The following is a 25,052-nucleotide window of genomic DNA, read 5'->3' as shown; positions in this document are numbered from 1 at the left end:
AGGGAATCCAAGATGAGAGTGGTCTGTCCTCTGCTTTCCCCACCTAGTACTCTGCTAGTAGACATTTCTGCAAAGACAGTGATGAAGGCCTGTAGTGATGATGTGTCTCCCAGAGAGTCCTATATCTTTTGCATGCACAGACAAGTGTGGAAGAAAGAACAGAAGGACTTCTCCCTGCCCATAAGAACACTGAAAAGTGCCCTAGCTGGTTTGGCTCAGTGGATAAAGCATCGGCCTGTGGACTGAGGGGTCCCAGGTTCTATTCCAGCTAAGGGCACATGCCTGGGCTATGGGCTCAATCCCAAGTGGGGGATGTGCTGGAGGCAGCTGATCAATGGTTCTCAACATTGATGTTTCTCTCTTTCCCTCTCCTTTTCTCTCTGAAATCAATAAAGAAATATATTAAAAAACAAACAAACAACAACAAAAAAAACACTGCAAAGCTGGCAGAGTAAGCACCCTTACTCTGGGGTGCTTAGCCTAGGTGACCAAGGCTATGGACACTTCAGGGTGGTAGGTGATCACCATCTCCCAAAGGATTGTTTATTTCTCTCAGTTTGGGTATCAGCACAGCACAACTAGGGATAAACCCAAGGAATACATAAGGCAGACGACCTGGACACCAGTTGCCCAAGAAACAACATTTAAGGACGACATCATCCCTGCCCACCCCATTGATACCCTGCTGGGAGCAGAATGCTGACTGGAGAGGTTGTAACACAGAATGGGGCTGAATTACATGCCTGAACTGACTGAGACAGCACTGAACTCACTGACAAAACCTCGCCTTGGGCTGATGATTGATTTGCTGTCACAGTCAAGACATTAAATTGAACTTCAGGAGTAAAAAAAAGTTTTTCATCTTTGTATGGTTAAGTTGGTGATTGTGAAACTGGTAAGTGTTGTACAGGCCACTCAAATGAACCTCAGACTTCGTAAGAAATGACCTGGTGATTGAGAAGAAACCTGAGATAAGAAAAATGAGTGGGAAACACTAGACTGCAGAGTATCATGGCAGCACGAATACCTATTTTTAATAATTTTTATCCTCACCTGAGGATAATGCTTTTATTTTTTTTGGGGGGGGGGAAGAGAGAGAGAGAGAAGAGAGAGAGAGAGAGAGAGAGAGAGAGAGAGAGAGAGAGAGAGAGAGAGAGAGAGAGATGGGTAATGTCCCTTTATATTTTATCCCTTTCCAGGCTCAAACATGCTCTTGTATCTGTGGTGTACCTTCCAGATGACCTCAGAGTGTGGGTCTATAAAACGTGTATAACATCTATTTAACTTGAATCAAACCCTCAACCTTTTGGGGTACAGAGCAATGCTCTAACCAACTAAGTCACCTGGCCAAGGCAGTATTAATGCTTGTTTTGATGGATCCTTCTGGCTGCCTCTAAGAGTAGGAACTTAGGAAAAATGTTATCCTGAAGAGTATTATTTCCTAAGGAAGCAGAGAGTAGAAACTCCAAAAGCCATTCTTCTGGATATTTAAACTTCAGTGATAGGTCACTATGACTATTTCCCATGAGGTATTTACCAAAACTAAAGTAAATCTTTTTCACTACATTTACCACCAACTACCAGTAAATATTGGTCTCCAACTACCAGTAAATGCTGGTCTCTACTAATGAGTGAAAAAGAACATGAAATTTCTGCTTTTAAAAACTGACCTCTAATGTTTTCTTCAAATTACAGAATTATTGAATATTCATTGTATAAATTTTGGGAAATGCCAAAGAATATGAAGAAAGCAACAGGCGTGATTATCCAGCCAAAACCCTTTTCATTATTAGGTACATACATATCTATTCTATTCTCAGTTTATATGATTTATATGCTACACTTTCATTCAGTATCATATCCCAATACATTGTCACTAAAATTATTTTAAAAAACTCTTCCATATATATGAATATATACCTTCAGACAATACCCCTCTATTTGGAATTTAAATTCTTTCCCAGTGGATATTTTTTCAAGTTAAATAGAAGTTATAGACGTTTTATAGACCCACACTCTGAGGTCATCTGGAAAGTACGCCACAGACACAAGAGCATGTTTGAGCCTCGGAAGGGATAAAATATAAATATATTTTATTTTCTTGGCAGGATATTGACACAACTCCCAAATATGAAGGTACAAAAGGATTGTTCTGTCTTGGATTGGTCCATTTTAGAGAGTGATGGTGGGAGCTCTCAGGGACTTTTTATCAAACTGATTTCAGGCAGATTCTAAAAATGGGTGGTGCAGGGTCCAGAGCCAGCCTTTGTGACTTGGTTGTGAAGTTACCAGCCAAGCCCCACTGACCACTAGACTAAGGCCTGATATACCAACTGTAAAATCCCATTCATTTCCCACCAGGCTTTGCTGGTTTGAAAAACAAAACAAAACACTGTCACCTCAGGAAGGTTAACAATGTAAAATACTGTTGTTACAAATAAGATATAGTTTCTTTCTTTGACAGGAAGGAAGGCAGGTGAGGATTTAGTGTCAGGGATTCAGCTAAACAAACCTCTCTGGAAAATCCAGTCCGTGTAGATAGTGGGATGGGTTGGGTAAAAGGAGGCAGAATGGGCAAAAGTGAGTAAGACACCTCTGGGAGTTCAGAGAGCAGCAAAGTGAAAGAGAACCCAGACACTGGATGCAGAAGGCCTGCATGTGAATCCCTGGTCTGCTCTTTCCTCTCTCTGTGATGGCAGAAAAGTTACTTTGCCCCTCTGGGCCTTGGTTCTCAGTTGGAGGTAAACCTGACTCACCACCCCATTTTGCATTTCATTGGATATTTAACTCATCAGCATGATAATGTCATAATCACACCCCTTTTCACAGTATAATCAAAGGATGAAAATCCTGTTCCTAACCTCTCTCAGGAAGTCTCATTCAGCTTTATCCCAGGTCCCCAACAGATGAAACCCCTTCAGGTTCCTCATGCTCTTGATTTTGAGATGAGATCAAAAGAAGAAACTTCCCCCAGTGCCTCCGGGAAGGAAGGTGAATGGTAGACACATCATATGCATGGAAAATGGCTTAACAAAACAAGGCAGACTGCATTTCCAGTTGCCAGAAACAAAAGTGCAGCCTCAGTCTTCACATCAACTGAAATGGTCAAGATTACCCAAGAAGCCAGCTGGATCATACATGGATTTGACCCAAATGTCCAAATTCCTCCTCAGTAACTCTGAAGAGTTTCCCAAGAAGAAAAACAAACTTCTTTTAAAAGAAAAAGAAGATGCTGGAACAAGACTTGATTTCCGTGCAAAGGGAATATTCTATGAGTTCCTTAGTTACTGCGAATGTAAGAAGGATTTCCAACAGGTACTGGAGCAGCTGCCCTCCAAGATACTTATGGTCCACTGAGAGTTGTAAACAAGGACTGTTTCTTTTTGAAGACAAAAAAGGCAGCTATTTCCTTTAATATTTTAGTGTGTTATCATGATATGAATATACTATGAGGCATGCCAAGTATTTAAGAGGTTCCGTGTGCAAAATCAGCGCCAAAAGGATGACCTAGGGAATTGTAGAGCTGGGCTGCAGTGTGTGGATGGCTTCCTGTGCTTAAAATAAAAAAGAAAAAATGATAAAAAGGAGTTCTAATAAAGTACCTGGCTGGGACTAGTGAGTTGTACCCGTAAAGCAGAAAAAAAAAATCTATCTTTGGAACACACCAATTTCCTACACTCCAAGTCTTACATATTTAATAGTAGGTGTATGTCCAGAACTGTTGGGACTAGTGAAAATATAGGATGTGATATGACATGTGTGTGTGTGTGTGTGTGTGTGTGTGTGTGTGTGTGTGTGAATGTCACTAAAGTCTAAAGTTGAACAGAGATCTAGAAACTATTTGAGATGTAGCACTAGAAATCGCCATCTCTAAGAAAATCACTATTCACTATCTTTGGATTTTCTATAAAAATGAAGGAAATGCCAAACCGGTTGGGCTCAGTGGATGGAACATTGGCCTTCGGACTGAAGGGTCCCGGGTTCGATTCTGGTCAAGGCATGTACCTTGGTTGAGGGCACATCCTTAGTAGGAGATGTGCAGGAGGCAGCTGATTAATGCTTCTAACCCTCTCTCTTTCTCTCTGTAGAAAATTAATAAAATATATTTTTAAAAATGAAGGAAAATATTTTCGTCTGACCAAAGACTTTGGTATAAATAAGCTTTGTCATGAGTTGATCACAAGGTCTTAAGACAAATATCCTCTGTGGATTTTAGCTTAAATTAAATGGTATTAATGATATCTACCTTGCAATGTTTATGAAGATTAAAGTAACATATATATATAGCATTTGCATAGAGCCCTGCTCATTGTTGGCTCTCATTAAATGACAATATTAATTTTAGTCTATTACTATTTTCCATTAGTCCTCTCCCTAGGAACAAATGTTAAGAACTAGAAGTCCTTATTATTGTTAACTTACTGTTTATTACTATTAACCCCATGCTTTTAGATTTGTTTCCTGCCTATTTCAAATATGGGAACCATGAAATCCATTGAGACATAGTAGCAAGTTCAACATTAAAGAACTTGTAATATGTAATTTACTTGATAAGTAGAATTTAGATCTATGCAGGTATAAGATCCTTTTCCCTCAACTTGTTTTTCTAATTCTGGGGGTCATAAAAAACCTCCAAAAAGAGCTGCTTGCCAGTGAAGTAAAGCATTGGAAGAAAACCATAGGCCAGAATCTCTTCTTTCTGAGAGAGATTTCTGCTTTGTGCTTGAATGTTTAGTGTCAGCTGCATACTTGTAGCAGTTTAAAAGTTTAATGATCTCACAAATTATTCAACTGCTATGGCTCTGAAGGCTATTGGCCCACAGGCATACATCACGATAGTCACAGGTAATGGCACTGAGCCTCTATAATTTCCTCTTAATGTGTTTGGTAGATTTTGAAAACCTCCTGGTCTCCAGAGAAGGTAGCCTCTAGCCAGTCACCTACTCATGTCTAACTCCTCATTCACTCCCATCAACTCCTTTAAATGTTCTCAGACATTTCCTCAAGATAAAATGTTTAATACTTACATAAATCATAAAAGCTAACATTAACTAAGCATTAACTCTCCACCAGCATTATTCCAGGCCTTTACTAGTATGTGTAACTAGAGGAATCTCTTGGCCTAGCCTGTGAGATTGGGCAAAAACCAGCTCTCCAACATCCCTTGAGGGGTCCTGGATTGCAAGAGGGTGCAGGCCAGGCCCAGGGACCCCACTGGCGCACAATTGGGGATGGGGAGGGACGCAGGAGGTTGGCCAGCCAGGGAGGGACTACAGGAGGGCTCCAGGGTGTGTTAAGACCATATTGCTCAGTTCCAATCTGCTGGACCCCAGCAGCAAACTCACCTACTGGTCAGAGCATCTTTCCCCTAGTGGTCAGTACATGTCATATGGAGCAATTGAGCGGCCTTAGAATATCATTAGCATATTATGCTCTGATTGGTTGAAAGGTCAACCTGACGACTAGGCACTGAGCATATTAGGCTTTTATTATATACAATAACTCACTTAAATCTCACAAGAGCCCCATCAGAATCCCCATTTTGCAGATGAGAGAATTGAAAGACTATTCTGTCTTCCTTCACTTTTTTTTCTAGTGACCAATCATCCCACAGTTTTCAGTGGAGACCACCACCCACCATTATAGTCCTCTATGCTTCTAACAATTCCAAATATAATAGACTTTCCCCAAATGTAACTAATCTGAACTGCACACCCTCTTAATTCTCATAGGAAAACTGTACGACATGATTGTTTGCCAGGTAAAGACTTCTCTGTTCATTTTGTTTCTCACCTCCAAGGGACACAGAGATTTCATTCAGTATAGTCTCACATAGGAAATGGAAAACCAGATGTCTATGCAGCTCACTTATCATTAAAATATGTAGCCACACAGCATTTGAAGACTCACTCAGGGTTACATTACCACTACCAAATATGTATTTGCTGGTTACATCACATCCAGATTCTGAATAAGAGGTAACAAAGTTTACATTCCAAAATTCTCCAAAAACTCAAAAACTCATCCCTTAGTACCAGGACATCACTTAAGCCAGAGGGGAGAAAAGTTAATTAACTATCTCACTGAAACATCCCTTCTTTTTTGGAGTGCCAACTGGGGACCCATGGACTTTAAGCCCATCATCAAATGGTGCGTGAAAGAAATCCAAATTCAAATATTATCAGCAGTATAATAGTTCTCTCCAGCCCTCAGGGCCAAATGACCTGCATTTCAGCAAATAGATTTTGTTCATGCATTGTGTTAAGCCAAGCAATTGTTTCCCGTGACATGCTTGAACCCACAGTTGCTCTATGAAATTCATGGTTGAATTTGTCCAATTGCTGATTGCTATTCCCATTTGCTCTAATAATAGTCACTCCCTTCATCAGTAATGGGTTTTGTATACAGTGCATAATCACAACCATTCAATGTCACCCATAAACATTTGATGAATTGTCCAACACAGTTATGTGAGTTGCTTATTTAGGCCACAGCTAGGGCAAGCCTAACAGAGTTAATAAGATGATGTACCATGGCATTAGGCAATGGGGGTTCCCCTTCCTCATATTAGCTATACAGGCTCTTTTATCCAAGGACCTATTTATGTCATTATCGTCATCTTCATCAACTTGTCAAGATAATGGAGGACCCATTGAGTTCATATAAGGTGTCACATAATTCTCAGAAATTTAGAGAACACAGATGTAGAAATAGTTTGGAAGCAACTGAAAATAAAGAATGGGCTTTATAAGAGATTATCCTTGTAAAGGGCAGAACTTAAACTCAATTTTGAGGGAACGAAGAGAGATTCATCCTCTGAAATGAGGAAGATAAATTAGTAAATAAAATGTATAAAGATGAATCCAAGACAGAGAGCTAGAGGAAAATCAGATAAAGATAAACTCACAGATAACAAAGCTGTAATAAAAGGAACAGAAGGCCCTAGCTGGTTTGTCTCAGTGGACTGAGCATCAGCCTGCGGACAGAAGGGTCCTGGGTTTGATTCTGGTCTAGGGCACATATCTCAGTTGCAGGCTCCTCCATGGCCCCAGGCCCTGGTCAGTGCTCATGCAGGAGGCAACTAATCAATGTATTTCACATCAATGTTTCTCTCTGTCTTTCCCTCTCTCTTCCACTCTCTCTAAAAAATCAATGGAAAAATATCCTCAGGTGAGGATTTAAAAAATAAAATAACATAAAATAAAATAAAATAAAATAAAATAAAATAAAATGATAAAATAAAATAAAATAAAATATAAAATAAAATAAAATAAAATAAAATAAAAAAATAAAATAAAATAAAATAAAGGAAGAGCCTGCTTTCAGCAAATCTCACATCTGTATTTGTTAGAGACACACAAGTGTAGGTTTTGGGGAGGCCAGTTACTTATCAATTTTGACATGTGCTTACCAGACTTGCTTAGCAATCAGACAAGGTTTATAATTACTTCACCAAGTCTTTCTAAGGTGCCACAATTTGCAGCCATCTGCACACTGATTTCTGACAGATTCCATTCTGTCAAAGCCCCTGAGATGGCTGATATCACATCAGAACCTCACCCAATGCAGCTATGAATTTGTTCAGAAAAGCAAGATGTTCTCTCCTTTAAAATTATGTTAGAACTAGTAGGGAACTTCAAGTTCTTCTGTTTCAACACCTTGTTCTTTCATGTACTCAAATATTCATTTAGAAAATATTTATCAGAGATCCGGTATATGCCAGATTAGGTTCATCTTCTCAAGGTGTTATAGTGTAGGAAGGGATGCAGACAGTGAATAAACTAAGAAAATATTTCATATTTTCACATTTCAAGTTTCATAATTAATAAGGATATATGCCTAAGCGGCCAGCCAACAAGCCAATAGCTATGATGCATACTGATCACCGGGGGAAGATGCTCAATGCAGGAACAGAAACCACAGGCATGGAAACATGGAATAGACTGATGAATCTCAGTGAAAAAGGGAGAAGGAGGAGGGTGGAAAAAGATTAACAAAGATTTTAATATGCATACTAGAGGCCTGGTGCACCAATTCATGCACCCATGGGGTCCCTCGGCCGGACCTGGGGGGATTGGGCTGAAACTGGCTCTTTGACATTCCCTGAGGGATCCCAGATTGTGAGAGGATGCAGGCCAAGCTGAGGGGCCCCACTGGTGCATGAATCCGTGCACCAGGCCTCTAATAGTAATAATATAATAGAGTTACCACAGAAGCTATTTTAGATGGAATGAGGTGATTAATGACAAGAACTCTTTGAGGAGGTGACACTTGAGCTGAGATTAGGATGAAGATGTGAAGTCACATGACAAAAAGGAAAAGATGAAAGAAATTATAGGTAAAATAAAATAGCATATACAATGGTCCTGAGGTGGGAAGAAGACTAACATATTGACAAAAGCAAAGTAATGAGAGATAACGAGAATAACAGGAGCAAGGAAGGTAGGTAAGGATGCACCACTGAAGTTACAATGGCCATGCATTGTAAATTAGTTACAGATAAATGGTATACACAGTGGACTGGATAGAGGTCCTGGGAGTAGTAACATTTTAGTGGTAGAGAGAAGAATATCTCATGAAAGAGGCAGGGGTCTCAAACTCAAATGCCTTCAGCGGTCAGACAGGTATCATGAAGAAGTGAGGCAAGCCTTGGTAAGGGATGGTGTAGTGGGAATTGCAATGACCTAGGGAATGAGTGACATGCCTAATATCAATTAGACTTATCAAAATTATGCAAACTAAAGCACATCATTAAAACATACTTTTCAAATAAAATAAAACATAGAAAGCAAGCAAACATGCACCATCAAATTCCAATTGTGAGCTGGAGGGAAAAAATGGGAAATAGGCTGGGAACGAGAAAAATCAATAGAGCATAGTCCCATGTAAGACAAAGAAGAGTTATACCATATATTTCCATGAACTAAACAAAAAAAGAGTATACCACATTAGGCAGTAAGCCAAATGCTGTAATACTAATAACAACAAAAAGACCCACAGTATTTGCTACAGACCTTGTATAACTTAAAAGTAGTGGTAATAATCAAGCAGGCTAGAGTTGTAAAATCATGAAACCCTGTGGTCCATCCAAGGATGAATCACAACCATCTGCTCTGCTTGCATGGACCCAGGGAGGGAAAGCTTCCATGCCTCCCCTCCCCCAAGGCATGTGAGTGTTCAGATATTGCTAGCAACTTGACCTGTTAGGATGTGGAGCTGATAGTCTGAAAGTCCCAGATCTTCCCCCTGGAGGCACCTGCCAGCCCTTCCTACATTTAGAAACACAGACTGTCACTGTCTTCCCTTCTCTAGACAAAACATCTCCACCGCCAATTACTCCCCAGATCACTGTTTCCAGACTCCACCACCCCAAACCCCTTCCTGTGAACCTTCACTAGTTTGTCACCGTCCCTCTTGAGCAGTGCCCAGGGAGAAGACACATTCCTAGCTCATTTATAACGTGGGGCTTCCTCATTACTTTCTATTTCTGCAGCATTAGGAATCTAATTGTGTTTTGTGGAGAGCAATCTCCTGCCCTGTTCCCCATTCCCCACCCTCCACAGAGTCTCAGTCAGTCTGTTGTATTTCATGGACAGATGCATAATTTTGAATGAGAGTTCCCTTCAGTATAAAGAAGGCTGTCCCTCATCACTCCATCTTTTCTGATTAAGATCACTCAGTCCTGAACCAATAATGCAGTGCTTCACGCTTTTCATGCCACTTTCTAGACATTATCTTATTATGTATTCAAATGGGAGAAGCATTTTCATACATAGAGGAAGAGGAATCTGATAATTAGTGGTTAGAGGCAGAGGGAAAACTGCAAATCTGACCCTTGAAAAGAATATTGAATGGGAATATCCAATACTCTGGCTTTGAATCCAGGTTCTCCATTTACTCACTATTGCTAGTTTGTTATTGTTGTTGTTGTAAACAAAATTAAAGAATATAAAGAAGCTACCTATTACTAAAGCTTAGTATGTACCAAGTCCAGTAACAATGTATATAGTATGTCATATATTACACGTAACAATCTTTGAAGTGTATTTATTATCTCCATTTTAGAGATGCAGGAATTAAACACAGAGGTTACGTGACTTGCCCAATGCCACACAATCAGTAGATGGCAATGGGATTTGAACCCAATTCTTCTTGTCTTCAAACTTCAATCTCTTCAGTCTCATATCACAATCTCCATCAGGGAGTACTGTCTATACTACATATGACTTACCAGTTGGTTAAAAAACACCTCTCGCAGTAATTACATCTCCTGAGATGCTCCTCCAAATAGGTGGGAGGGAGGGACATGTGTTGACTCATGGGTGGGGCTAGAAACACGGTGGGAGCTTGTGCACAAGTGCAAAGAGTAAGGGAGGAGAGGTCACACGCAGCCTCAGGGTTTGACACTGTTTCTAACTGGGCTGACACGTGGCGCTGCAGTCTTATCACAAGCACATTCATATATAAACAAGATTTTACTGTGACAATTAGGCCTCGAAAAAAAAGTTTTCAAGCACTTTTAATACCACTTTAGCAGTATTCAATTGTATATAAATCAGGTTCTAATTTATTCATTAAAATAGCCTGTACTTGGCAACATTTTATTAACTGTAGTTTACGCTAATAAGATCAGTAATTGTATTTTTTAAAAATGCATCTCTTTATAATTACTCCATAATTCTGAGTTTCTTCAATTTGACTTAAGCCCTTACCAACTTCAAACCACATTCCCCAAGCAGCAAAAATGAGTTTGAATTATATTACAAGATATGACTTTGGGAAAGCCCAAAATGGAGAGACACTATTCCCATACCTAGCCATGCACTAGAATCTTCTGGGAACTTTCTCAGGGCCACCTAATTACCGATTCCTCAGAGCCTCGCTAACTCACTGCCTCAGAATCTCTCGGGTTGGGACTTCTTAGGAATTAATTTGCAGCAATTCGTCCACCACCCAGCATCTGGGGACCTGTGACTATAGCATTTTCACCCCCCCACAGATCTATTCCAGGCCTTGGAAAACAGGAAGCACACACGGTGATAGATATCCCCAAAGCAGACTAGTAATACCAATCACCTCCAAGGATCCAATGAATCCTAGAATAATTGACTGTAAGTCTCAACACTAAGTGCTCACTTCTGGTTCTTTATTTTTAGGGTCTAGGTAACGAGTTTAATGCCCAGCTATTGCAAAGAAACCTTAAAAATACTGTAACAGCAACAACAACAAAAAGATGCATACATTACATCTAACTTAGGGAAACTGGGTACTTTAGAAATCATTCTCAAAGGTCTAGAACATGAGTGTCAAATATATGGCTAATTGGTACCTCTCTCCTATTGATACCATGGCATTCATTGCTAATCAATCACAGCATTTGGCTTGTTGCATCCAGAAATAACCTCACAGCCCTTTTAACCAAGCACTCCAGATCCCACTGCCATCTGATCTGCTCTCATTCGTGGGGAATATATTTACCCTTCACTGGCTACAATAAATAGTCAAATTGAAATTATCTTATATTTTATACCAGCTTGATCCACCATAGGCTATATGCTCTAAATAAGGGACCTTTTATCTGCCAAGGGCCATTTGGATATTTATAACATCATTCTCAGGCCATACAAAATTATCAACTTAAAAATTAGCCTGCTGTCTGGTCAAACATTTCATTAAGTCACCCCTAATGCCATGGCAGGACCAGATCAAATGCTTTTCCGGGCCTTATGCGGCTGGGGCCCAAGGTTCCCCACCCCTTCTCTAAATAGTACAGATGCCTAACGGTGCTCATGTAAGGGAGACCCTAGGAGCAGATCACCTGACCCTTGCTGAGTGATCTTTGTGTGGTTTCACATTCATACCTTTGAGTGGAAGTATCTAGAAATCAGCTAACTGCAAAAATGCTGATAATATCTGGGTTACGCCTTTATCGTTCAAACCAGCCTAGTGTTTGCTAGTGAAAATTCCAAGTTTGACTTGGAATAAATGTTATAAGGAGAGACAAGCCGAAGTCCAAAGTATTTAAAAATTAAATGTAGCATTTGATTAAAATAATCATATATCAATCCACTTAATTTCCATTAGTTGTCCTATAGATTTTCTCCTATGGAGACACTGGGACAGGCCAATAAATGACCATCAGAAACAAGAGAATTTAGATTTTGCTCAGTTTCATTTGAAAGAGAAATCATTAAAAATTCCTTTGTCTTCAGTTCCCATAATGGCTGTTTGGGGCTACCTTACCTGCACTGCCACTTCCCAGTCATGTTGGGTGGAATCCACTTAAGACCACCTCTATGCCAATACCTATTCAGAGTGATTTCATCACACGGGCAGTGCCCATGATCAAACAGTAAGATCAGAGCGAGCAGACCCACCTCATCATAGACGCTGTCATTCCTGTGGAAGTCTCCAGCCTTCCTGGGCAGAATGTGGATGTGAACGTGCTGGAAACACACAAAGAAAGAAGAAGAAAATGTGATTATCTCCTCGTATATTTTCACACTTGACAGGGATGCCCTCAGGAAGCCCATTTCCTCATGGCCCCTGCTGGATTATTGCTCAGAGGACGGTGGCATTCACTGGTAACTGGATCTGAAGCCGACGGAGAATGAGAGGCCCGGAACAAGAGAGAACAACCTGGTGGCGTATGTGAGACTCTGAGTGAAATGCCGGAGTGTTTTAGGGGCCCTGTGGAATTATTCATAGTTGTCAGTCTTGGTTGTATTTAGCTGGCACTTTGAAATGACAGCATGTCTTCAAAGGTGACCACAGCGCCTCTGAAACTGACAGGAAATAAGAATTGGCTAAAACAGAGAAATGCATAAGTAAAGAGCAAATGAGGGGAAGTAGGTTGGAATATGGGCCTGATTGCAGAATCCGGGCTTCAAATAATAAGCATGTAACAACGATTTAAATAATTCTTGTTTATTAACTTTTAATGATAGTGATAAGGAGGTGGTGTGCTTGGCATTTATCTCCTGTAATGCTCTGAATAAACCTGGAGGTGAAGGCCCCACAGGAAGTGCAGGGTCAGCACAGAAGGCCAGGTGGTCTGATTCCTTGCTCTGGCCTTTTCCATCATCACATACACGGGCTCTGTGATGTTAATCTTTCAAACAGCCCATTTCCTTAGCCTGCAAAAGTACGCAGGTAATATACATAGCAATGCAATTATGCAGAGATTGTGACTCAAGGCACACAGCACATCGAATTCAATATATTCCTCAAGGCTAAACTGCCATTTGTAAGTTTTACTTTCCAAACAGCCTCTATTGTACCTCGGCTGAAGCTGAACCTTGTTCCTGTCCTTGAGCTGTGTTCACGTGTTTATTACAACCCGCGGGGAGGAAAGTGACAATGAAAAGCCTAACCGTGGAGAGGCAGACAAAGAATCAAGCCTCACAGTCGCTGATCACACCCGCCCCTCCTTGATTACGGCGGTCAGGCCTATGCCACGAAGCGCTTCTGGCGAAGGTGAGATGAGGTGTCCCTGCGGCTTTGCACACAGGGAGGAGAGAAGCTAGGCTGTGAAAGGGAAGGCAGGGAGCAGGGTGGTCCAAAATGAACAGAGCAGAGAGCTTGGCATCAGCCCCTCAACACACAGTCCCCACACAGTGACAGGTTTTGCCAGAATATTCTCCACAACAAAGCCAGGCTTGGATTCAACTGGAATGAGTGTATACTTAACTCAGGAAGTCTATGTGAACACAGGAGATAGGGAGAAAAGCAAACAGGGACACGTAAATCACACATTTCCCATGGAACCAAATTCTTAGGAGAAAGTGGGGCAGGACAGGTCCAGGGTGAAAGTTTTGAAGTCATGGCTGGGAGATTTAAAGCAAGCCCAGAAATAAAAGCCTTCAGTCTTTACTTCCAAACCTGCTGTTATCCTTCCCTCCCTTTCTGCTTTCCATCTGTCTGTCATCTAATGGTTAGGTATCAGATCAGAGTTCTGTAGCCAAACTGACCAATGCAAACCCTGGACCCACCACTCACCAGCTGTGGCCCTGCCTCCGAAGGTCTGTATCTCAGGATCCTCATCTATGATGAGGATGATTGCAGCTTCTACCTCACAGAGCTGGTAAGGGGATCAGAGCTGCTAAGCATGTACTTATTATGCTGCTTAGTACATAGGCAGGACTCAACATGTAGCTGCAGTAGCATCCCATTCCGGGATGGTTGCCACACCAGCAGGAGAGATATTTAAGAGGCTCCTTGAAAGGCACCTGGTTCACGTTTCTCTGCTGCTCCGGCTTATTTCTGTTGCTTTGAAGAGTGGTTCTCAACCTGAACATGCACCTGGGTCTTGCTGAAACAAAGACCACTGGCCCCCACATCTGCATTTCTACCCAGCTCCCAGTGATGCCAGTATGGCTGGTCCAAGACTGTACTTTGAAAACCACTGGTTCCTGAACCCCCCTCCTGCCAAATGTGCTAATGCTTTACTTGCCTATTGCATTATTAGAGATCCAGGACCGAACGCTTCCCTGGCTTCCTATACTCCGGCCATCTTCTGTGACATACAGCTGGCTTTGAACTTACAGTAGGGAAACCTCCCGGGACCAGGCCCCTCCATGCCTTCTTACATGTACCTTGCTCTCCTGGGTTTAGAGTTCAGGGCTATTTCTATGGGCTGTTACCGCCCAGTTCTGGAAGTGCCACTCTTGAGCACTGGTAACATTTGAAATTCACTGTGACACTGGTGACAGGAAACAGTTTACTGTACAGGTAATTTCTCTCAAGGGCATAAGATCTCAACCCAGCCAAATGTCTTGACATAAATTCTTAAGTGACAGACTGATCTCAAAGATCCTGACAACCCACTCCACTTCCCAGAAAAGAGAAATTATGATTAAAACACGATAAAGCCAGCTCACATTGTCACTGTTGTGAAGTAATACATCGCCAAGGCCTTTGGATAGACTATCATTTTGATAAAAACCCTATGAACAGCACAGATAGGGATTTGACATAACCTATTCTTAATGAGTTCATATTTATTCCATTGTAATTACTCCAGTTATTAATTAATTAACAGGAAAGGAGCAAAGAGAAGGCCAAATAATATAGGCAGACCATTTGCACAGCTTTGCCAGAAAGCTGTAGTTTAACACCCTCCGGGCCTGTTCCCCACAGATATCTGGAGAAAGGAACTGGACAATAGATGCTTGCCCAGTAAGGCCTGAATTATGTGGGGAAGGTGATTAGCTGTCAATCATACCTGGGAGCATGTCTTTGGCCAGAATAGGCGTGGCCACTGCCAGGGTGTGAAATCTGAAATATACAAACTCTGAACAAAGGTATTCCCTCCTCTCCGCCCTCTTGTGCTCCTGGCTCTCATTTTGCAGGTAGTGCATTCCCCTGCATTCATCCACATGCCCACAGCCATAAGGCCGCACACAATGGACTGATGGACTGGAATTAGTATGCTGCTGTACTGGACTCAACTCCACCATGGAACAGAAACTTTGGACACTGGCTTTGCTTTTAACTCTGCTGAACCCTAGCTGCACCTTTTCCAGGACTGGCTTAAGGGAAATGGGACTTTGCAAACAGAGAGAGATAACTCTATACAAATAAAAATCACTTATTCTCCCATGAGAGTCTTTAGAAAATTCTTTTTCTCAAGATATCACAAGAAACCCACTCCCACAAGCAATAAAGAAATTCTATCTGTGCCATTCTCTGATAACAATATTGTGCCTTAGTGATCACAACTTAAGTTCTAAGTGCTAACAAAGACTCCTATTAATACAACACTACAAAATTTTGCTAGACTTTTTTTTTTTTTTTTTTTTTACTAGGTTTTAAAATTGCTAGGGTATCAAGCAGTTTAGCTGCTTGAGTTGAAAAAGTATTTTAAGAAATTCATGATACCTTCCATACCAAAATGTTTTCATGGTCAAATAAATTTTACAATGTTGATGAGCATATTAAAGAATCTGAGAGGAATAGATGAAAGAGAAAAGTTAGCTCAGGGGAGTACTCAATGGTTAAGTATGGATCTATAAACTGGGAGGTCATTGTTCAATTCCCAGTCAGGGCACATGCCCAGGCTGTAGGCTCAGTCTCCAGTGGAGGCATGCAGGAGGCAGCTGATCAATGATTCTCTCTCATCATTGATGTTTCTATCTCTCTGCTGAAAGCTATCCATTGTCTACACTATCAAAAAGTGCAAACAAGGAACCCAGAAGGCTGATGGACCTTGAGCTTTGTCAAGGGCTAAAAGCTATGCACCAATTGTTCTGTCAAGACAGTGGTATCTCAAGCAATTTCCTGACCTAATAGTCTCAAAGTAAATCTTTACTAATATTTACTGACCTTTAAGATAGTCTGTCTGCTACCAGAATTGCCTGCCTAAGGGCAATATGTGTATCTAAAATTGAATAAAAAGCTGGCAGTGCCTGGGCACCAGTGAAGCCCTTCCAGTACAGTTGGGCTCTCCACCTGGACCCCTGTGATTTCCAAATTCATATTTCTTATCTAGTCTCATCATTTGTGGGCGGCCCTTCTCCAGGTCTGAACCCTGGCTGCACAGGTCGTGGCTGTCGCATCTTTCACATCTCTCCCTTTTCCTTCCCCTCTAAAAATCAATAATATATATATATATATATATATTTTTAAAAGAATAAGTTTGTTCAATTAGCAATATAGAAACTTACCTATAGAACCTGCTCTTTATTCACATAGCATCCATTTATTCTTTTCTAATACACTTATTTATACAAAAATATGTATTTCTAGTCTAGTAACCAGAGATATAGTGATGAATAAGACAGACCCCATAAGGCTACAACTTAATGGGCAGTAAAGAAAATAGCCGGGACCGGTTTGGCTCAATGGATAGAGCGTCGGCTTGGGGACTGAAGGGACCCGGGTTCGATTCCGGTCAAGGGCATGTACCTTGGTTGCGGGCATATCCCCGGTAGGGGGTGTGCAAGAGGCAGCTGATCGATGACTCTCTCTCATCGATGTTTCTAACTCTCTATCTCTCTCCCTTCCTCTCTGTATAAAAAATCAATAAAATATTAAAAAAAAAAAAAGAAAATAAACAACTGTATAAATAAATATGTGATTTAATTTTAGGTGGAAATAAGTTTCATGAAGAAAAACAGCAGGCAGAGCTGAAAATTCAGAATTGAGACACTTCACCATTTGTATTTTGGGAAGAGAAAAAGTAGGATTCAGGTTAAGGGTACAGTGGGGAAGGAGACAAATAAAAAGAGAGTAAGTTTAAAGGCTGAGAAAAGAATGTAAGAGGAAGAATTTAATCAACAGTGCCACCATTGCTGAAGGCTAGCTGAAAAGTACATAAAGATGCTCATCAACATTAATCATTAGTGAAATGCAAATCAAAACCACACTGAGATATTATTTTACATTCACTAGGATGACTATTAAAATAAACACACACACAAGACAAGTGCTGGTGAGGATGTGGAGATTAGACTTTTATACATGGCTGGTGGAGAAGTAAAATCGTGCTGCTGTTTTGAAAAATGGTTTAGTAGTCCCTAAAAAAGTTAAACATACAGGGACTATATGACTTAGAAATCCATTGTAAGGATGTATGCAACAGATATGAAAATATATGTCCACAGAAAAACTTGTATAATACATAATATTTATAGCAGCATTATTCGTAATACCCAAACAAGGGAAACAATCCAAGTGTCCATCAATAATGAATAGAAAAATAAAGTGTGGTATAACCAGACAATGTGATTTGGCCTTAAAAAGGAACAGAGTACTGCTGAGTGAAAGAATTATACTTTCTGCATTATGCTAAGTGAAAGAAGCCAGACACAAGAGGCCAGATATTGTATGATTCCATTTATATGAAATGTCCAGAACAGACAAATTCATAGAGACAGGATATAAATTAGCAGTTGCCGGGGGGAATGGGGAGTGACTACTAATGGGCACAAGGTTTCTTTTGGAGGTGATGAATATATTCTAGAATTAGTGGTGATGGTTGCAAAATTTTGTGAATACACAAAAAACACATGGAATTGTACACTTAACAGAAGTGAATTTATGTTTTATAAATTTTATCTAAATAAAGTTGTTATTTAAAAAAACAACAAAACCTGATGTGGATTTAAGAGAGAGTGGGAGATGAAGAAAGGGAGATAAATAAGTAGAGACAACATTTCCAAGGAGCTTTGCAAAGAAATCTATAAGAGGAGCTGCAAAGGAGGGAGAAAATCATGCCAGAAAACACTGGTTTAAGGTTCCTGGAGCCACCAGTTTCTCCAATTATTATTATCATCATTAGTAGTGGTAATTGTTATCATTTTTAAAAAATATATTTTATTGATTTTTTTTACAGAGAGGAAGGGAGAGGGTTAGAAATTTAAAAACATCGATGAGAGAAAAACATCGATCAGCTGCCTCCAGCGCACCCCCTACTGGGGACTTGCCCACAACCAAGATACATGCCCCTGACCAGAATTGAACCTGGGACCTTTATCACTATTTCAATTAACCCTTACAATACTCCCAAGAGACAATTAATAAATGCACAACCATTTCCAGGTGACAAATTAGACCAAAGAAGTTAAGTGACTTGCCCAAGTTCCTTCAAGGAGTGACCAAGAGCTGAAATCTGAACCAAGTCTGTCATTAGACACCAGGATATTTGCTCTTGACCAAATGACACCATCCCTCAGGAGGCCACCAGCTTCTCCCCATTCCAAATAGGACACCTCCATGCTCATCTGTTGATGCCTCTCCCACGCTCCACGATTTCTCAATAATGTCTCTGATCACATCCGTAAAAGCCTTTCAGGATCATGGGATAGGGACTTGCCTTTGCCTAGTGTCTTGAATTCACTTAGGGCAAGGGTGTTAGCATCTGAGCTCCATTTCCACCTCACTGCTTCCTAGTAGAAAGCCACACCCAAAATAATATATGATTAACAAAGTTATTCAATGTCAAGACTCCCCCCTCCATTTATTATTATTTTTTTAATTCACACCAAATAATAGATTCATCCTTTCATGGCCCACCTGCTTGAGCAAATCTCAGCTTTAAAAGCCCTGTTACCTCTAGGTTTTTATCTACTGGTAGGAGCTCTCTGAACTTGAATCCCACTGAAGATATTTTCAGAGATCCTGCCTCCTTTGTGTCACCTGTGCTTCTCCCTCCATCCTTTTGAACACATCTATTCTACCCCATATTCACCTGAGGATGATCAGTTTAGCCATGTTGCTGTCTTTATCTTTATTAGAATATATTGCAATTCAATGAGAGGGGATAAAATCCTGGTGGGGAAAGGGCAGGGGAGGCTAGAGAGCTACCCTGCTCATAACTAGTGTCCTGCAACCCCCACCAGGTGGCCCAGCCCGAAGCTTTCTCCCTCAGATCTGCAATGAATGATGACAGAAGGTCAACCTGATTCTTAAGAACAACAAACACACTGCTGTGGTAGCAGACAATGAACCCCTGCAATAGGTCCACATCCTAATCCACAATGGTGAATAGGTTAGGTTCCACGGTAAAGGAGAAATAAGATTGCAGATGGATTGAGTTTGCTACTTGTCTGCCCTTAAAAAGAGAGACAGCCCTAACCAGTTTGGTTCAATGGATAGAGTGTCAGCCTGTGGACTGAAGGGTCACAGGTTCTATTCTTGGTTGTGGGCTCCATCCCCAGTGGGGAGTATGCCCGAGGCAGCTGATCAATGTTTCTCTCTCATCAATGATTCTAGCTCTCTATTCTTCTCCCTTCCTCTCTGTAAAACTAATAAAAAATACATTTAAAAAAAGAGAGAGTCTGAATGACCCTGGGTTACCCAGCATAGGGTTCTTAGAAGTGGAAGGAGTCAAACTTTTAAAACTCTGTGCTTCAAATGATACCATTAAAAAAAGGAAAAGGGAGAAAAGTTTTGCAAATCATACATCTGGTAAGGTACTTGTATCTAGGACATATAAGAAACTATTTCAACTCAATAATAAAAAGACAAAAAAATAAACTAAAAATAGGCAAAGGATGAATAGAAATTTCTCCATCAATGGCCAATAAGCACATGATCCAGTTAGAACATTTTCCCACAAGAACTTCCTAAGACTCTGCCCCCCTCCCTTCCTTTATTCTTTGCCCACCCCCCCCCCCCCAAGCCCACCCGTAGAGGCAGATGAGAATACTTAGAATCCGCAGAAATAAGATCTCACAGCATAGAGCATTCTACCAGTTGGGGGGAGAGGGGGGGCTGATGGCATATAATTTATTGTCCAAAGTGAAATTGTGGAAGTGAAAGGAGGCACTGTTTATAACCACATGGCCCCCTAAGTATAATAGCATAACAAAGATGGGATTTGACATCCTCTTAACCTGGCTCAGAATCCCAGCTCTGCCACTTTGACCCACTTCGGTGACCTTGAGCAGTTTACTCCATCTCAGTAAGCTTCAGTTTCCTCAATTAGGAAAATGGAGACAGCAATTGTTCCCACTTCTTAGTGTTTTGGTGAGGATGTGGTAACACTTTTATATGTACAGTTACTAGCACAAAATGTTCTTATATAAATGTGGGCTGATGTTATAATTGAGACTCACTTAAAATGAGTACTATAAATGTGTAAGTAAAGCTTTTTACCTTATCAGAGAGAAATAATTAAATGATATATCAATGTTCTCCAAGAAGTTCTAACAACTACTGAAACAGCCCACATCACTCTAGACCCCAAGCCAGCCTCATTAATGCTGTTGGGTTGACAGCCTCAGAGTATTGGGCGATGCATCGATTTCCATGTCTTCGTTACCCAGATTACATGGTTAAGATGCTAGTATGGGAGTAAAGAACCCAGGGACTTCCTTTTGAGACAGTACGTGGTTCTGTGTGGTGGCAACAGGATGTTCTGTCCTTTGCATCAGGGAGGAGTGGGAGCTGGACACCAAAAATCTATAGTAATTCGAGTTAGACTCTACTGAAGGAGTACAAACTAGAGGCAAGATAATGGGAGGGGAGACTGTTCATTCTTCATGCCCAGATGTTTCTCTCCACCTGGCAGTAACTCTACCCCCATTCGTCCCTCTAATTTACTTAGTCAAGGCAAGGAGAAGAAGCCACTTGAAATGTAATTGTCTCTCACTGCTCCTGGTGGGTCTATTACACAGACAGTAGGGAGATTTCTCATTTCGGTCTGTTTACTGCAGCAGGATTTTAAAAAGGAAGGTGGAGAAGGAGGAGAAGTTCTCTCAGCACCTGCTCTCTTAATTGACAGTGATTTTTCTCGCTCCCCAAAGCGAATGGTTTTTTTTAACAAAATGGGTACATTCTCATAAGCAACATCAGCATCCTACAAACACATCCTTAAGACAGGGAAGAGGATGGCACCATGACAACAGCTCCATTCCTGCTGGGCTGAGCAGCCCGCGTGCCATCCACCTTTTATTTTTCTGCTCATTTGCAATGAGTGCTTCCTTTACAAAGACAAATGACAGAAGAGGCGAGTTTTCTCCTGTGTGTCCGTTTTGAATTTGTGAGCCAAGGGTGAGGAAGTTGATCCACTTTCTCACTGTTCTTTTGTTCTGAATTTCACTGGAAGAGTTCCTTAGAACAAAGAAAACAAAGACCATCTCTCCTGGGTTTGCCCAAAGCCTATCAAAGTCTCTAACTCGATCCAGGACTTTGGGACAAGAATGAGCTGCTCTGGGGCTTGCGGTGCGGAAGGAGGGGAAATTGATTGGCAAAGATGCGTTGACACTCACTCCTGTTTGTTCAGTTTCCGGGGCTGCTCCTCTCCGGGAGGAGACACTGAAGAACCTGCCAATTATTTCCACCTTGTGAGCTGAAAGCCCAGAGGAACAGCCACGCCCCCGCCTCTCTGAGTTCAGTGACACTTGAACAGCATCAGGTTCCATCATATTGCTGTCCTTTGACTTAAAAAGACCTTAATCTTTAGAAAATTTGAAATGTAAAGATGTCTGGTTGCTAAAATCTCCTTTAAACTCATATTGTAGTTTGGAGCCATACATCATGGAGGCCGCGATGCTTAGCTGATTTACTGCTCCCATATATCACAGGGGCGCCATCCTTCTCCCGATGTGTTGTTATAACTCACAGCTGGCTGAAAAACACAACTGTGAGCCACGAACGCTCAGGGTCCCCACAAATCCTGGAGGTGTTTTTTGGAAACTAAATTAGTTTTTTTTACCACCACCATCCCCTCCCCACTAAAAGTATCCTAACTTGCCTGGAGCAGCCGGAGCCCATGGAAAGCAGTTTCCTGTTTCCTGAAGGGCACCAGCTGCCTCAGCACTGCCGACATCCTACAGGATGGGGCTCACTGACAGGGTCGTTGGTGACCACCAGATGCCTGTGCCTTTGGACAGATTACTAATTCAGTCCCCAGTTGGTTGTGTCAAGGTGTTCGAGGCCCTGTGAGCAGCAGTACTTTCGGTGACATTTATTTCAAACCTAAGTACTGGCAGCGTTCTCATGCTGACCCTAAACCTAGTAACAGAAGGTGAGGCCTTCCCAACCAAGTAAGGCAGAATCCAGTCATGAAGGAAACACGGGCCTCGGGGTTGGTGATGACCCAGAGTAGAATATATTTAGCAAGGCTTGCTCAGAGCCAAGCTTTCTGGTTCAGAGAAGAAGCAGGTTGTTAAACAGATTCAGACTAGAAATATACACTGTCTTGAAATACCATAATTGCTAGAATTTACTGAATACTTACAATATACCAGCATCAGTATAAATACTTTAGCTACATTTTTCATGTAATTCTCACAATAATATCAGGCATTAGGATACTGGTACTATCTCCACTCGAAAGATGAGGCAAGGTGAGAGAAGTTGTGGATGAAGAAACAGAGGCGTAGGGAGGCAGAGTGCATGGTTTGCTGGATTCCAGAACCCAAGTATGGCACTAGCAGCCTAGCAGAGTATAAGTCTACTGTCCCCGACACTACTCACCCTTAGTATATTAAGCACTTCTGTAAGAGAGGCCCAGGAGAGAACAAATTTCTTACAAATTTGAGAATCAATCTGGTATAAATATTCTATATTATCTTTTAGTTAATGATAGACATTCAGTGACATAACAGCTCCAAGTTCTTAAAACTGTTCAGCAAAAGAGAATTTATAATGATTTCCCTTTAAAAAATTGACAAACTCAAGCAAGGCCTATAAAATCATAATAAATCTCTTACATGGCCATTCATGCTGTGTTGGTTATACCCATGCAACAAGATAGATGGAGCCCCAGGTAGACCATTCAGGATCAAGAGTCCACCTGTTGAGCCCCACATATGCAGGAGGTCAGAGGTTCTTTGTGAAACTAGTTCTATTTGCTGCTGTGCAGGGACAGCACCATAGAGACACCTCCAGAAAAATGACTTTCAAAAGATGTAAAGAATGTTTCAGGATTTGTCAAACCTGTATTTTATCAGCCCATTGTTATAGTCGCTGTGTTGACAGTACATATTCTTGGTAAGGAAAGTTAAAAAGTGTTCTTCCCTTGTTGTAGAGTTCCTTTCCCCTTGCTTCTTTCCCACTTTCCCTCAGTTTTTCTGAGTTCAACTGCCACCTCCTCTGTATAGCCTTCAGACTCTCCAGACTTCAGGCTCTCTGATTCTTTGTGTTTCTTAATTACTCCATTTCCCTCATAAAAAGAATCAACAATTATAGGTTTCTCTTTCATTAGTCTTAACTCTGGGCTATTTCTTACTCTATCTGTCTCTTTATTTCCTACCTTCACTCCAAGTTTCTAGCTTAGAGGACATATCATGTAAATGCTGAATAGATGGATAGATGGATAGATGGGAAGGTGAGTGGATGGATGGATTAATAAATATGTGGGTAGGTGGGTGGATGAATGGGTAGATGGATAGATGGGCAGGTGAGAAGATCAAGATCGTGGATGGATGGACTAATAAATGTGTAGGTAGGTGGGTGGATGGGTGGATGAATGGGTAGATGGATAGATGGGAAGGTGAGTAGATAGTGGATGGATGGATTAATAAATGTGTGGGTAGGTGGGTGGATGGGTGGGTGGATGGATGGGTAGATGGATAGATGGGCAGGTGAGTAGATGGTGGATGGATGGATTAATAGATGTGTGGATGGGTGGGTGGATGGTTGGGTGGATGGGTGAGTGGGCGGGTGGGTGGATGACTCAAGTGTTTTTAATTTGCTAGATTTCTATAAAGTAAGGACAAAGAAGCCTCATATGCACAGTTTCTCTCAGCTACTTTTTCCCTCTCTTTTGAATTCTTGCACATACAAGGATGTGGCCTACACTGAGCCATTATTATTGAACTTTTCTTCCCCACTGAAAAGTATCTTTTTACCAACATGTAAGTTTGAAGGTCTTATCTTTTCAGCTCCATGTAAGTCCTTTTTAAAAACTGGTCAAGTATACTAGGCAAATATCTCATCCTGAAAACTATCAGCATCACAGAGACCGCCAAGGGGACTTATTCTTTGCTCAGCATTAACTTTAATAAAAGTCACTGCAGTTCTCTCTCACGAGAGAAGAAACTCACCCTTTCTTTGGGTAGCTTCTGACCTTCATAAATTACTTCCAGATTTCTCTGCTAAAAAGATTATCTAGAATGTGTATTTTTAATTTACACACCATGTCAGAACATTAATCTGCAGAGGTAGTCCCTCTGGGTCTTTCTGTTGGTAGACAATAAAGGATCTGGATGCAAATGAAGCAATGATGGCATTTTTCCTTGTCTCCCTCATTTGTGTGGCAAATGCATAATACTTTACTGTTTACCCTACACATAATTATAGTTCTTTAATTTATGTTTCAATAAAATGGATAAAAACAAACGTTTACTGCTCCATGAATAAACTTTCAAAATGAAGCCTCCGATGGAGGTTACATGTTCAGAGCAGCTCTGTGGCTTCCAGAAACCTCACCCCTGACTTAATGAGCATCATTTCCATAATCTGTGCATTATTGGCTAAGCCTCCCCTTTAGGAATATGTTACAAAGCAAAAAAATTGTGAAATATTACCAGTCCAAAGGGGGTAAATGTTAAGGGGATTAGCAACTTGTCCTGTTAAAGGGACAAGACCAGCTTTCATGTCCC

The 25,052-nt window shown here is 41.1% G+C and overlaps 1 protein-coding gene across 1 annotated transcript in view; it reads right to left on the bottom strand.

Moving 5' to 3' along the window:
* FHIT (fragile histidine triad diadenosine triphosphatase) overlaps nucleotides 1-25,052 on the bottom strand; it is a 737,284-nt gene that overhangs the window by 157,067 nt on the left and 555,165 nt on the right. Inside the window, 1 exon segment of the mRNA XM_084903158.1 lies at nucleotides 12,378-12,446. Coding sequence (XP_084759284.1) covers nucleotides 12,378-12,446 — 69 coding nt within the window.

Source organism: Pipistrellus hanaki, assembly GCF_964339955.1.
Source record: "Pipistrellus hanaki genome assembly, chromosome: 13".
In the NCBI taxonomy this organism is placed as follows: domain Eukaryota; kingdom Metazoa; phylum Chordata; class Mammalia; order Chiroptera; family Vespertilionidae; genus Pipistrellus; species Pipistrellus hanaki.
This window is presented reverse-complemented; position numbering and strand designations above follow the sequence as displayed.